Source organism: Colletotrichum lupini, chromosome 7 (genome assembly GCF_023278565.1).
Source record: "Colletotrichum lupini chromosome 7, complete sequence".
NCBI classification, from domain to species: domain Eukaryota; kingdom Fungi; phylum Ascomycota; class Sordariomycetes; order Glomerellales; family Glomerellaceae; genus Colletotrichum; species Colletotrichum lupini.
This window is the reverse complement of record NC_064680.1, coordinates 3424049-3436818: the sequence shown is the minus strand read 5'-3', so window position 1 is coordinate 3436818 and position 12770 is coordinate 3424049. Positions and strand designations below refer to the sequence as shown.

Genomic DNA, 12770 nt, shown 5'->3' with positions numbered 1-12770 from the left:
TAGAAATTAGTAATTAATAAAGATCCCGAGACTAATTATTATATCTTCTTATAATAACATAAACGTCTACTGCTATTATTATAAAAAAGAACTACTAAAACCTACTTTTTTATACTAAATAAAAAAGAGGATCTTAGTAAGTATAATAGCTAGTAATTTAAAAAAATAATCATAATTATTAAAAATAGTAAAAACGAGAGTAGTAGCGAGATAGTAAGAAGAAATAAGAATCTCTTAGACCTTAATAAATTCGTTAAGTAGTAAAAGTACGGATTTATTATAATTAGTGCGCAAATTAAATATATTTTTATTAAAATTAAATATACTAATAATTACTAATATAAGTATAAGCTAGAGCACGACCCTTAGCGAGTTAGGGTAAAAGAAAAGAGGATAAAACCCGATTTTAAATAGAATCCTAATCCTTTATAAGTAAGTAAATATTAACCCGGATTATTAAGGGACGTAGATATATAAAATTACGAATTAGCTTAATAATAAGCAAATTAACGTAGTATTAATCTATTTAATTAAGGTTTATAAAAAAGGGGGCTATAGGGGTAACCCCTATTTTATAAGATTATAAATAACCTTAATTACTAATTAAATAAATAGTTCGCGAGCGCAAGCTTAAGAATTATAAAAATAGTTAATAAATTCCTTTATAAGTAAGGGGTATTATTAGCGTAATTATAATCGTAAAAGCTATATAAAGTATTAATAGCAATAATTATAAAAAAGGAATTCGTATTATAGAACTAAGTATAGGTTAATAGAGCGTATAATCGCTTTAATAAATTTTTAAAAAAAAGTAAGCGACCTAAATTTCTTTTTTATAATTATTAATAGAAATTTATTATTATAAAAGGATATACTAGGGTAAAATATAGTATTAGAAGTACGATAATTAATAATTTTATTTATTTCGATTTATAATTTATTACTATTATTAATACGAAATTCGGTACCGATCGGCTAATAAAAAAGGAGGTAAATAACCCGAAGTTATTAATAATACGTAGTAATATAGGGATTATATATAAATACCGAAAATTTAGTAATAAATACGAGGTAATTTATAGACTTTAAAAAGATCTTTTTAAAAAAAGATTATATTCTAGGGGGAAGTATAAGGTCTTATAAAAAACCCTGACGATATTTTATAATTATTACGAAAAAGTTAGAATTAGGGAATATTAGTACTATTTAGTAATTAATATCATACTCGTAAGTAAAGCTTTTAATTATTATTACGAAGCGGTACGTAATTTCGATTAAAACGACTTTTTTAGTATAATTAATATAATTTAAAGCCGCTTCGAGACTTATAATAAGAACTTAGAGCTCTTATTTAAGCTACGAGCGATTTCTTTTATATTTATAGCTAGGATAATAGAGGGTAAATTATAAGTAGAGATTTTTAAAAAGCTTATTAATTAAATTAATAAGCTAGTAAAAACCTAGCTAAATAAGGGGATAAATAAGCGGAAAGTTAGATATTTTTATACCGTAGTTTAGCGTATATTAGAAGTAAAAATAACCCTATACTAAGTACTTAAAAACTATAAGACGCTTTACTCGAGGCTAAGATCTAGCTTTAATATTAAAGCGAAAATGCCGTACTAAACTTATTTTTAAGTATACGACGGCCCTTATTAATAATATTAAGTTAATTAAACGTATAATAAGAAAGGAAAAAAAGCTAAATATAGTAATTATTAATAAAGAGGCCTAGATTTATTAAATAGGTAAAGATTTAATTTATAAGTAGGGTAATAAAAGAGGTAATATTATATTTATAAAAAGGATAGATATTAGTTAAGTAACTATTTTAAAAAAGAGCGTACTAAATTATATAAATAGTATAAAAAGTCGAGGATAATAGATAGTAAAACTAGCCCTCGTTAGTTTAATTAATTCCTTATTATATATAAAGGTAAATCCGGGGGTATAGAACTTAGTAATAGTAGCTAAAGTAGCGGCCTAAAGTATATACCCCTTATAAAAAATTTAGAAAATAAGGAAAATCTTACCCCCTATACTAACGAATTAGATTATAACGAAATTAATAACATTAACTACTCTTTTTTTGCCCCGTTAGCCTTTAGAAAATATACGAGGTTAAATAAATAGAGGGTAATAAAAGCTTTTAATAAATAGGCTTTTATTTATAAATAATAAAAAAAGGTTTTTTAAATAACGGATATAGAGGCGGTTAAAAAGGCGAATTTAATAAGGCTAAAGCCTATTTTCTTAATAATTAGAGAAGACGCTATTTCTTTTAATATTTAAAAAAAAAGAATATAGTACTAAATAAATTTAAGGGTAGTTAGAGGGGTCTTTTTTATATTACTTAGATCCTTTAAATACTAAGCTCGTATAAGTATTTTATATAAGTAAAAGGTACGGCTTAAATAATTTCTATAAGATTATTTTAAATACTAAGGTATTATAATAGTTAATTAGAAAAAAGGGGTAATTCTAAACGCTATAAAAGATTACGTTAATAATACTTAATATATTAACGGCGGGTATTATAAGGATTAGTTTTAGCTTAGGTAAAGAAATCGTTACCCTAAGTATAATAGAAGTAGAGACGTATTTTAGAACGATAACTTTTTATATTTTACTTATTAATACCCTATTTCTCTTATATTTAAAAAATATAGATTAACTAAGTATTATATTTAATAATATAAAGAATAGAATCTTTAGTAATAAATACTTTAAAATAGTCGAATAATAATAGGGGTATGCGTTTATAAAGTTTACTAATAATACGAAGTTAATTAATTACTTAACGGAAAGTAAGCTTAGAAGATTATATTAGAGATTTAGGTACTTATTAATTACGAGGCTATATAACCTCTTAAAGTAATTAGGTAATAATAATATCGAAATAGGGGCACTAAAGTAGTTAACAAAAGTATATTATTAATATTAAATAAATATGTAGAGCCTACGTAGATTTAAATTTAAATTACGTAATAAGCTTAACTTTAATTAGGAAATCGTTATCGATATTTTCTATTTAAATAGTCGGCTAGTACTATATATAATTAACGTAGCTATATCCTTTTAAGTAGGGTAATTCCTTTAGGATTTATAAATAAAAATAATATAAGTAGCCCTATTAAAAAGCTAGATTAATATATACTAAGGACCGCTAGATAGTATTAAAACTAACGCTAATATTAGTTTTAAATTAGTAAAATTTAGGAATAATACGACGGCTTATAGTATATAGCTAAAAATCGTACCCGTTAAAGCGTATTATGATATTAAAAAGGTAGAAAGGGTATATTAATAGTTAAAAAGGGCGTTTAGAATTATTAAAAAGGAAAATCTAGATTCTATTAACGACGAATGCTTTTAAATAGTACTTAAATATTATAACGATACTATAAGGCCTAACGGACTTATATTAATGTTATTAGTATTTAGAGTATATTTAAAAACGACCTTAGCCTCGCTACTATTATTAAGTATAAGCTAACGAGCCTAAGTAGTTAAAAAAGTAATATAAGTACTACGTAAGGTAAGGTTAAAAAAGTAAGTTAACGAAGTAATTATTATACGTAATAAGCCTAATATAAGGGGTAATTTAGATATATTACTAAATTCGGATATATAAGTATAATACGAAATTACTTAATAATAGGCTAGGTTATATAAGTTAATTTTTATTAACGAGCGCTCTTATATAGTCGTAAGAGATTATAACTAGCTATTTAAAGTATTAATTATAGTAATTAGACCGTATTATATAAATTTAAATAAGGTAATTTTTAATTTATAAAAAGAAGAAGAGCTAGGGGAAATTATATAACTTATAGTAGAGGTATAGGAAATTATCCTTAACGAAATTGTTATAGTAGTATTAATAGACGATAAGGAAGAGGAAATTATTAAAAGGGTATTAATATTACTAGCGAGATATTACGGAAGACTATAACGGTAAGCCCTAACATAGTAATTTATTATTAGTAACGAGGTAATTAATACCTTTTATATAATAATAAAAAAAGCCGATTTTGAGCTAGTAGTTAAATTACGTAAAGAAGGTATAATTATAATTACTAAAAAGCTATATAAGGGATTAGATCTTATTAAAGTAGATACTCTTTACGATCGAGGGGTTTATTAATTTATTTTATATAACTTAGAAAAATATATAAACCTCTATATATTTAAATTACGAATAGTTCGTAAGATTAAAAAGAAAGGAATACCTTAGCTATACGAGAAGTTTAAATACGTAATTTAGGGGTATAGTAATATTAAAAAAGCGACGCTACTTATATAATCGCTTATTATATAGCGCTATAGCTAACGATTAATAATAGTATTAATAATATCGCTACGGAAGAAGGGATACGAGATTTAGAGCCGTAATATTACCTAGGCCTATACCTAATTAGCTATAGGGCTTATAAGGAAAATCCTAGCCTATTTACTAAAAGAAATAGCTAGTAAGTATTTAAAAAGTACGATTATTAAAGTACTTAAGTTATTATATAAGCTCGTAAAATCGGGTACTTATTAATAAGCTACTTATTACGATTTTTATATTAATTAATTATTAATAATTACTTTTACGTACGACTTATACTTACTAATTACGGAGTACGAAAGTCACTAATTTAAGATTATTAAAATATAAACCGATAATATATTAAGCCTATTTAATATTAATTTTATAAAAAAAGAGGATAAGGAGCTTTAAAAAGCGGGCTTCGTAATAAAACTAAAAAAGGTCCTTATAATAAACACCCCCCTAGTATTTAATAATAAGATTCTTATAATTAAAAAAAAAACTGTTATTTTTTAATAAAAGGGGTAGGGCAAGAAGATTAACCTTATTAATCCGAACATAACTAACGTTAAGAAGCGGTATAAAGCTAAGCTTATATAAGGGGTATATATTATAAGTATTTATTAGCCTAAGGTAATTTTTAACTACGCTAGGGTAATATAGGCTATAAATCTAACTAAATAAAATATTAAAGTACTTAATAAGCGGCTTAAGTAGTAGTAAATAAATCTTAATTAAGGTCTCGTTTATTACCTAATTAACCTTACGATTAGTAAGCTTTACGTTTTTATTAATAGGTTATTTATAAATAATAACGACCTTATTTCGTAATTAGGGTATATTATTATCCTAGTTAATAAGAGTATAGGTAAGAATAAATTTATTATATATAGTAATATAATTTATTACTCGTTAATTAAAAATAAATAAATAATAAAAAGTTATAAGAGATTAGGCTATAAGCACTTAACTAGCGAGGCTATAATATAGGTATAGGTATATTATAAGACTAAAGCTTATAGAGTCCTTCGTAAGGGCTCTGCTTTTTAAAAAGTTCTTTTATAATAAGATCTATATACTAATTACTAAGTTATTAGTATCCTATCGCCGGCCGTATCCCGAATTTATTATAATTACTCCCCCTTTACGTAACTTTAGTCCCTAAAGTTATTACGTAATATCTTTTTTTAACGCTAATAATAAAGCTATTAACGTCGTTATTCGTAATAGATTCCGTAAGGCGTTAATAATATCCTTTTTTACTTAGGAATAAGGTATTACTCCTATTTCCTTATCTAACGGATGCTTTATTATTATTATTTAGTAATAGCGTGCCGATTAGTTATTAAGTTAGTAGTATATATTCGTAATAAAGTATTCTAACCGTCGTAATATATAAGAGCCCGCCTAACCTCGCGGTTATTATTATTATTAAGTTATTAATTATAATAAAAGATTTTTCGTCCGTTACTAGTTACGTATTTACTTTTTTTTCCCTCTTTTTATTTAGCGACCGTTCTGCGAATTCTTTTTTATATAATTATACTTTTCTTTTTATAATATTCTAATTCCGCATCGTTTCCTAATTACGACTCTTTTACTATACTATCGCTAAGTATTTACTAAAATATTTACTATTTCGCGTATTTAAGATATACTTAATATAGAGTATAATCCTAAGAAAGGCTTTTACGGTCTCCGCGGTAGTACTCTTTATATATATTACTTAGTTAGTTTATATTGCGATATTGACGAGCTTATTTATATTACTAACGCTTACGTTACTAAGTATATTATTTATTAAATTAATAAGAAAAAATATTTTACTATAAGTCGTCGAGTCCTCGCTAATCTATTACTAAAATATTAACTAACGATATTTCTTAGGTTCCTAAGGAGCTATATAGCGCTACCTAGTTTACTTAGAATACCCTTATAAAGTTCCGTAATACCGAGGAGTAGGGTAGCCTTAACTTTTATAAGCGCGGCTACGTTTTTTATATTTTTAGCTATATTACTAGTACGTAAGAAAAGGTAACTACTTATATTACTAACCTATCGGCGGGTAGTAAAATAAAAAAGGTCTATTTTAAATAAGCTACTCTCTAAGAGCTCGCTACTAACCGCGAGTATCTAAACTTATTAATTTCGATTATAATAAGTTATCGGCAATCGTTTAGCGAATTTTTTTTTATTAACTTAGATTTCTCTTCTTAGGCTAGTATCCTTAATACTAATAATAAGACTAAGATTATTTCTTATTTTAGTTACCTCTAACTAGCTTACTTTTATAATAATAGCCGTATAACCGCTCTACGAAATAACCTCGACGCTCTAGTTTAGTATTATAAAGAGACTCCTAAGGGCGTTATTATTATACGTATTTAGGAGTTTCCTATTTTTTTTATTTTTTATAAACGCGTCGCTAAGTTCTTAGTAAATAAGGTACTTATTTATATTATTATTATATATAGCGCTACCCCTATTTCCTACGGTCCCGAGACTCGGACTCTTATTAAGAAGCGTATTCTTATTACTAACTATGTTCTCAATAATAATAACGAGTAGGACGACTTTAAGTTTAAGTTTAATAAGTCCTAATACGAGGATACCGAATTTAAAAAGCTCGGTAGCAACTTAGAGAATTTTCCTTCTTAGCGTCGTAATAAGCGTTATTATTTTAACGTTAATAACTTATTAACCCCTATTTACGACGCTCTTTTTAGTATAGATAAGGGTACCCTAGCCCTTAGTTATATTACTCTAGATCTTAATAAGGCTAGTATTACGCTCCTCTTATTCTAAATAAAGGCTTTATAACGGCTTAATAAGGTTATTACTCGTACTAAGGTTAAAACTACGGGTCGTAATAAGTAGTTCGACGTTACTAAGCTCCTTACGAATATTAATATTACTAAGGTCCCTTAGCTTAACTAGGACTACGAGAGCGTCGCCTCGGATAACGTCCCTATTCCCAACCCGTTACTAATAATAATAGCATTACGGCCCCTACTTCGCTTCTTACTCCGCCTCTTATTATAGCTCCCGTTATACCTCTTATTATAGCTCTTATTATACCTCTTATTATAGCCTCTAACGGCGACTAGGTAGCGAACGCTCTACGAACCGCTATTATTAATATATATAATACTTTACGTAACTTTAACTACCTCCCTTTTACTTATCGTAGTATTAATAAGGTTAACGGCCTTACTCCGAGTAGTTAACTAAGTACGCGTACGAAGCCTCCCCGCTTCTCGCTTACCGAGCGGACTACTATTACTAATTATTAAGCTTTAGAAATATACGCTAGAGCCGCTATTACTACCGCTAGTATTATATAAGTTACTCCCCTTACGTAGCTAGATCTTAATAATCTCTTAATAATATATCGCCGAGGGTTATAATATTATATCTTTTTTTTAAAAATTGCGCTAGGCTAAATAAAAAGGGTTTTATAGTATATTATTAATTAACTTATTTTTAGCGACTTTTCGCTGCGAACTTAACGTTTATTATCCTATTTTATATATACCCTTTTCTTATAGCGTTCGAATTTATTAACTACTTCCGCTACCCCTTTAAGATACTTAATAAGCTCCTACGTATTATACTTAATAAGCTACTTAGCTTATTTAATAAAGTATCGTAAGTTTCTTTTCTTACTTTATATCGCGACGATTTCTTTAACTTTCTAAACGTCTTACTTATCCTCTAACTCTAGGAGATTCGCTATTTAGTCGCCGACCGTTTAGTAATTTCCCTATAGCTTAAGCTAGGAAACTAAGAAAATATTATATATTCTCTAATACTACTTTAATAAATATACTTAGTAAGCCTATTTCCCTACCCTTTTAGCTATTACTATTTTAATATATCTCGGCGCTAGTTTATTATTCTTAAATCGTATATTCTTTATTAATAAGCTAACGACCTTTCTATAATTAAACTCCTTTAGAATATATCTTCTATTATAATAAGCTACTTAGCTCTTAAAGGCTTATGCTTACGCTCGCGTAGCCTGGGCTCTAATCTCTTTAATTTTCTAGACCCTTTCCTAAACCCCCTAAACTATAGCTTTATAATTAAGTATATATTTAACGTACTTAGGGTAGTAGCCGTATAGTACTATATACGGGAATACTTTTATAATAGAGTATTAACTATTATTATATATAAACTCGGCCTTTTCTAACTACGCTACTTACCTATTCGGTAAGCCCTCGGTATAAATCCTTAAATACTTTTCTAATATCTAATAGGTTCGCTCTATTTAACTATCCGTTTATAAGTAATACGCGGTAGATAGTTAGTAACGTATTACCCGTTCCTTAGCAAACTCTTCCTAAAATGCGCTTATAAAGAGCTTATTTTTATCCGTAATAATACCTTTAGGCGTACCGAACTTATATTCGACCTCTTAGTATAAGATACTTACTATTTATACTACGTTAAGTATTTTAATAGTAAGTAAGAACTTTGCGAACTTTATTATATAATAGATAATAATTACGATACTATCGTACTCTATGCCGTTATTACGAGCGCTCGGTAATAGCCCCGTAATAAAGTCTATAAATATTTCTTAGAATAAGTATAAGAGTAGTAGTAATAACTATAGCTACCCGTACGGCTTATATCTTAAAGTTATAATTCCTAAATAATACTTATAGTTCTTAACGTATTTTTAGATATCTCGTTAAATATTTTTTTAGTAGAACTTCTTTTAAATTAGTTCGAGAGTTTTCGTAGCTCTTATATAACCTGCCCTATAGTTATCGTAGTATTAATAAAGGATCTCTATTTAAAGAGACTTTACTTAAAGAATAATAAGTCTTTTTTTAAAAAAATAGTATACTCTATTTATTAAGCGAATATACTCTTAGCTCGCCGGCCGTAGCGCGAACTCTTATTAATTATAATATATAAAACTCGTTTTTAGTTTATAGTCTTCTAACGAGCTCCTTAGTCTTTAGTAAGAGACGGGAAGCGAATACCGTTTTGCCCCTTATAAGCTCCTTTATAATAGGGCGTAAGATATACTATTTTAATATAATAACCCTAGCTTTATCCGACTCCTCTTTATCTTTACTAAACTATTAACGAGCGTTCGTTAATAACTCTCTTACTTTTTTATTTTAAATCGTTATAATAGTAACTATTACTATTTTATTAGTACGCCCTATAATACGTTATTAATATAGGGGAGAGGATTCCCCGTCCCTAGAGCTAGCTAATATCTAGCCGGGATCGCAAAAAGAGGCCTTAACTACTTAAACGTATGCCTTAATAGTATTATTTTATCTTTTTAGGCTAATTATTTTTTACTAAACGTCGGGTAGTAGTTTATTAATAAGACATAGCTTCTAAGCTAGCGTAAAGAGAACGTCTTTATAAAGCACTTCCCCCTCTATATAGTCTAGCTTTCTAAATAGACCGTCCGCTAGGTTCGTTTTTTTTAGCTAGTATTCTAAGTTAAAGTTAAATACTAATAGTTTATATACCTACCTCGCGAGCCTTCTCTAAAGGTCCTACGCTAATACGCCGATTATTTTTTTAAGTACCTAGTAGTCTATTAAGACTATGAACTTTTATAAAAGGCCCTAGAGGTAGTGAGCCTAGTGCTCTAGCCCTTTTATTATAATAAGTAGTTCTTATTAACCCGTAGCCTATTACTACTCCGTATTTATAAGCTTCCGTAACTAATAAGTAACGGGTCGCTATTCTCTATTAGCCTATTACGATAAGATTACTATAATAGCTTTAACTAAAGCGTCGGTTTTTATTTATATAATACGTTATAAGTTCTAGTACGTAAGTACGGTTGCTGAGATAAAAGCGACCTTTAGTTAATTAAACGCCTCGTCTACTTCCTTAATTTACTAAAAGTCCCTTATCTACCCCTTTTCTATTTTTAGTAATATTATTATTAGTATAACGATGCCCGAGTATTTAGTAATAAACTTCTAATAGAAGTTATAGAACCCTAAGAATACTTAGATATCCCTAATAAACTCTAGCGCTTTTTAGTTAGCGATCGTTTGTACTTACGACGAGTTAATTTCGATTCTTTTTAATATAATAATATAACCTAGGAACTTAACCCTTTTTTAATAAAACGAGCACTTTAATAATTTAGTAAAAAGCCCGTATAAACGCAGACGTCAGAAGACCTTTTTAATATCCTCCGTATACTACTCCTTTATTATTAAGTAGATTATTAGATCGTTTATATATACTATATAGTAAGTATTTAGTAAGTCGGCGAGCGCTTAGTAAATATATACTTAGAACGTCGCGGGTGCGTTCGTTAGCCCAAAAAGTATAATAATATACTCGAAGTAACTATATCGGCTCCGGAACGCTATTTTCTATCGGTCTTCTTTTTTAATTCGGATACGGTAGTAGGTATCCTTAATATTTATTTTTAAGATTTATTCCGCTCTGCGAAGCCTATTTAGGAGCTTATTAATAAGTAGTAGTAAGTATCGATTTTTTATAGTTACCCTATTTAGCCCGCGGTAGTTTACGTAGAGGCGTAGCGTGCCGTCCTTTTTTAATATAAAAAAGATCGGTGCCCTAGCCTTACTAACTAAAAGTATAATACGACCGTTCGCTAGGTTTTTAATAATATACGCGCAAAGCTTATTAAGTTATTTCTTACTTAATAGATAAATAGGACTATATAGTAGTTTAGTATCTAGAACTAAGTTAATAGAGTATTCTGCCCCGCTATATAATTACGGTCCTTTTACTAACTACTTATTAAACGTCTCTATTTTTAATTAAAGTTTTAGTAATAGACCCCCTTATAGTTTAGTTTCCGTTACCCCCGCGATACTTTTTATAGTAGTAATATATAATATATATACCCTCTTATAATTCTTAATGATATTACGAGCTATTACCTCTAGTTCGGCGACCGAGATAGGCTCGTACGACTATATATTCGTCGCTATATTAATATAAATACCCTCTTAGCCTATCGATAGTCGTAATAATAAGAGGTCTACTATTCTTTTATCCTTATTAACTGCGGCGAATAGTCGCTAAATCTTTTTTAGCTACTTATAGTAGTCGATAAAGAAGAGCGTTAACTAATAGGCTTTCCTTTAGCCTACGGCTTTACCCTAGAAGTCCCTTAACGAGGGAGCTATAGTAGTAGCCGGGGTTAACCCTAAGTAGGTTACGAGCCTAGTACTAATAATATCTATCTCGGAGTATATATCTATATTAACTTTTACTAGCCTTTTAGTAATACCTCGTAGAACTATCGCCCTACCCTTCGTAATTATTCTTATTAATACCCTCTTAATACTTAGCGTAAGTATATTAGGTATATTACTTACGCCTACTCGTTTTCTAACGAGTCGACCTCTATAACTCTCGGCTTAGTAATAACTTATTAGATAGTTATTAACGTTAGTTTTAATTAGGGGTACGTTAGCTTATTATCGCCCCTACCTCCCGACTTATTTTTTTAGTACTTATTAAATATATAGCTTATCTTATTATATATAAAGTACTTAATATCGCTATTACGACGCTTTTATAATAGCTCGGTACGAGCACTCTTATTATACGGCTTTTATAATATTACTCCTAGCGAGTCCCTAGAGCCTGGCCCCTTAGAGCTCTCCCTGCTCTTTTTTTTATAAAAAGGGGATATTTAACGCGGTTATTTTAATAACGGATATAGCCTCTTCTTACCGTCTTTTTATAACTAGTCGCTGCCCTTTTACTAATTTAACGACTATAGTTTATTAGCCTCGTAAGTTATATTACGTACTCTCTTAATTAAGACCTTATAACGAATTAGATCGTCTTATAGCTAAAATAATAGTCTAAAGAAGAACTAGTATACTTCTATTTTTAAATTTTTTATATTTTTTATACTTAGGTTATAATAGATCGCTAACTACTTAGTGAGGAACTAAGTAGGGGTCTAGCCTTCTTTTAGCCTCTTTATCCTTAGCTCTTTATAATATTCCCGTTCCTAAGTCTTAGGGTCTATGTACTATTAGTAAATAAACGCTAAGAAGTCGCCCTAGGAGAGGGGATCCTAGAGGCTCTTCTCGTAATTATATTATTACGTTTATAGTAATAGGGATATCTTAAATAGGGCCTATTTAATATACTATTTTATAGTGCTTTTTATACAAAGCTTATTACTTACCTCTATAATAATAATCTAGTTTACTACCTAGGTACTCGTAGACTCTTTTCCGATCGGTTTATAGTTATAAAAAGGAGGCTTTTTATATTCTCGTCGACTTAGACGCGTCGCTAGCCGCTCGGTAAGCTATTAGACGAGCTCTTCGTATCGACGCCGTTCTTAGTTTCGATCTTTAATTATTATTTTTATTATTTTATAAAAATAAGTTATTATTAGGCCTATAGGGTTTACTAAACTAGCTATCTTAGTACTACCCGTACCTTTATACGCGCCTTAACC

General features: G+C 28.8%; 1 protein-coding gene across 1 annotated transcript; it reads left to right on the top strand.

The window, feature by feature from the left end:
• Positions 1 to 2515: 2515 nt before the first annotated feature.
• Positions 2516 to 2674, top strand: CLUP02_14063 (uncharacterized protein; the record flags this gene model as incomplete). Its single annotated transcript, XM_049292996.1, has 1 exon — positions 2516 to 2674. A coding segment is annotated over one exon (159 nt), but the record flags the coding sequence as incomplete, so codon positions are not given.
• Between the last annotated feature and the right edge of the window lie 10096 nt (positions 2675 to 12770).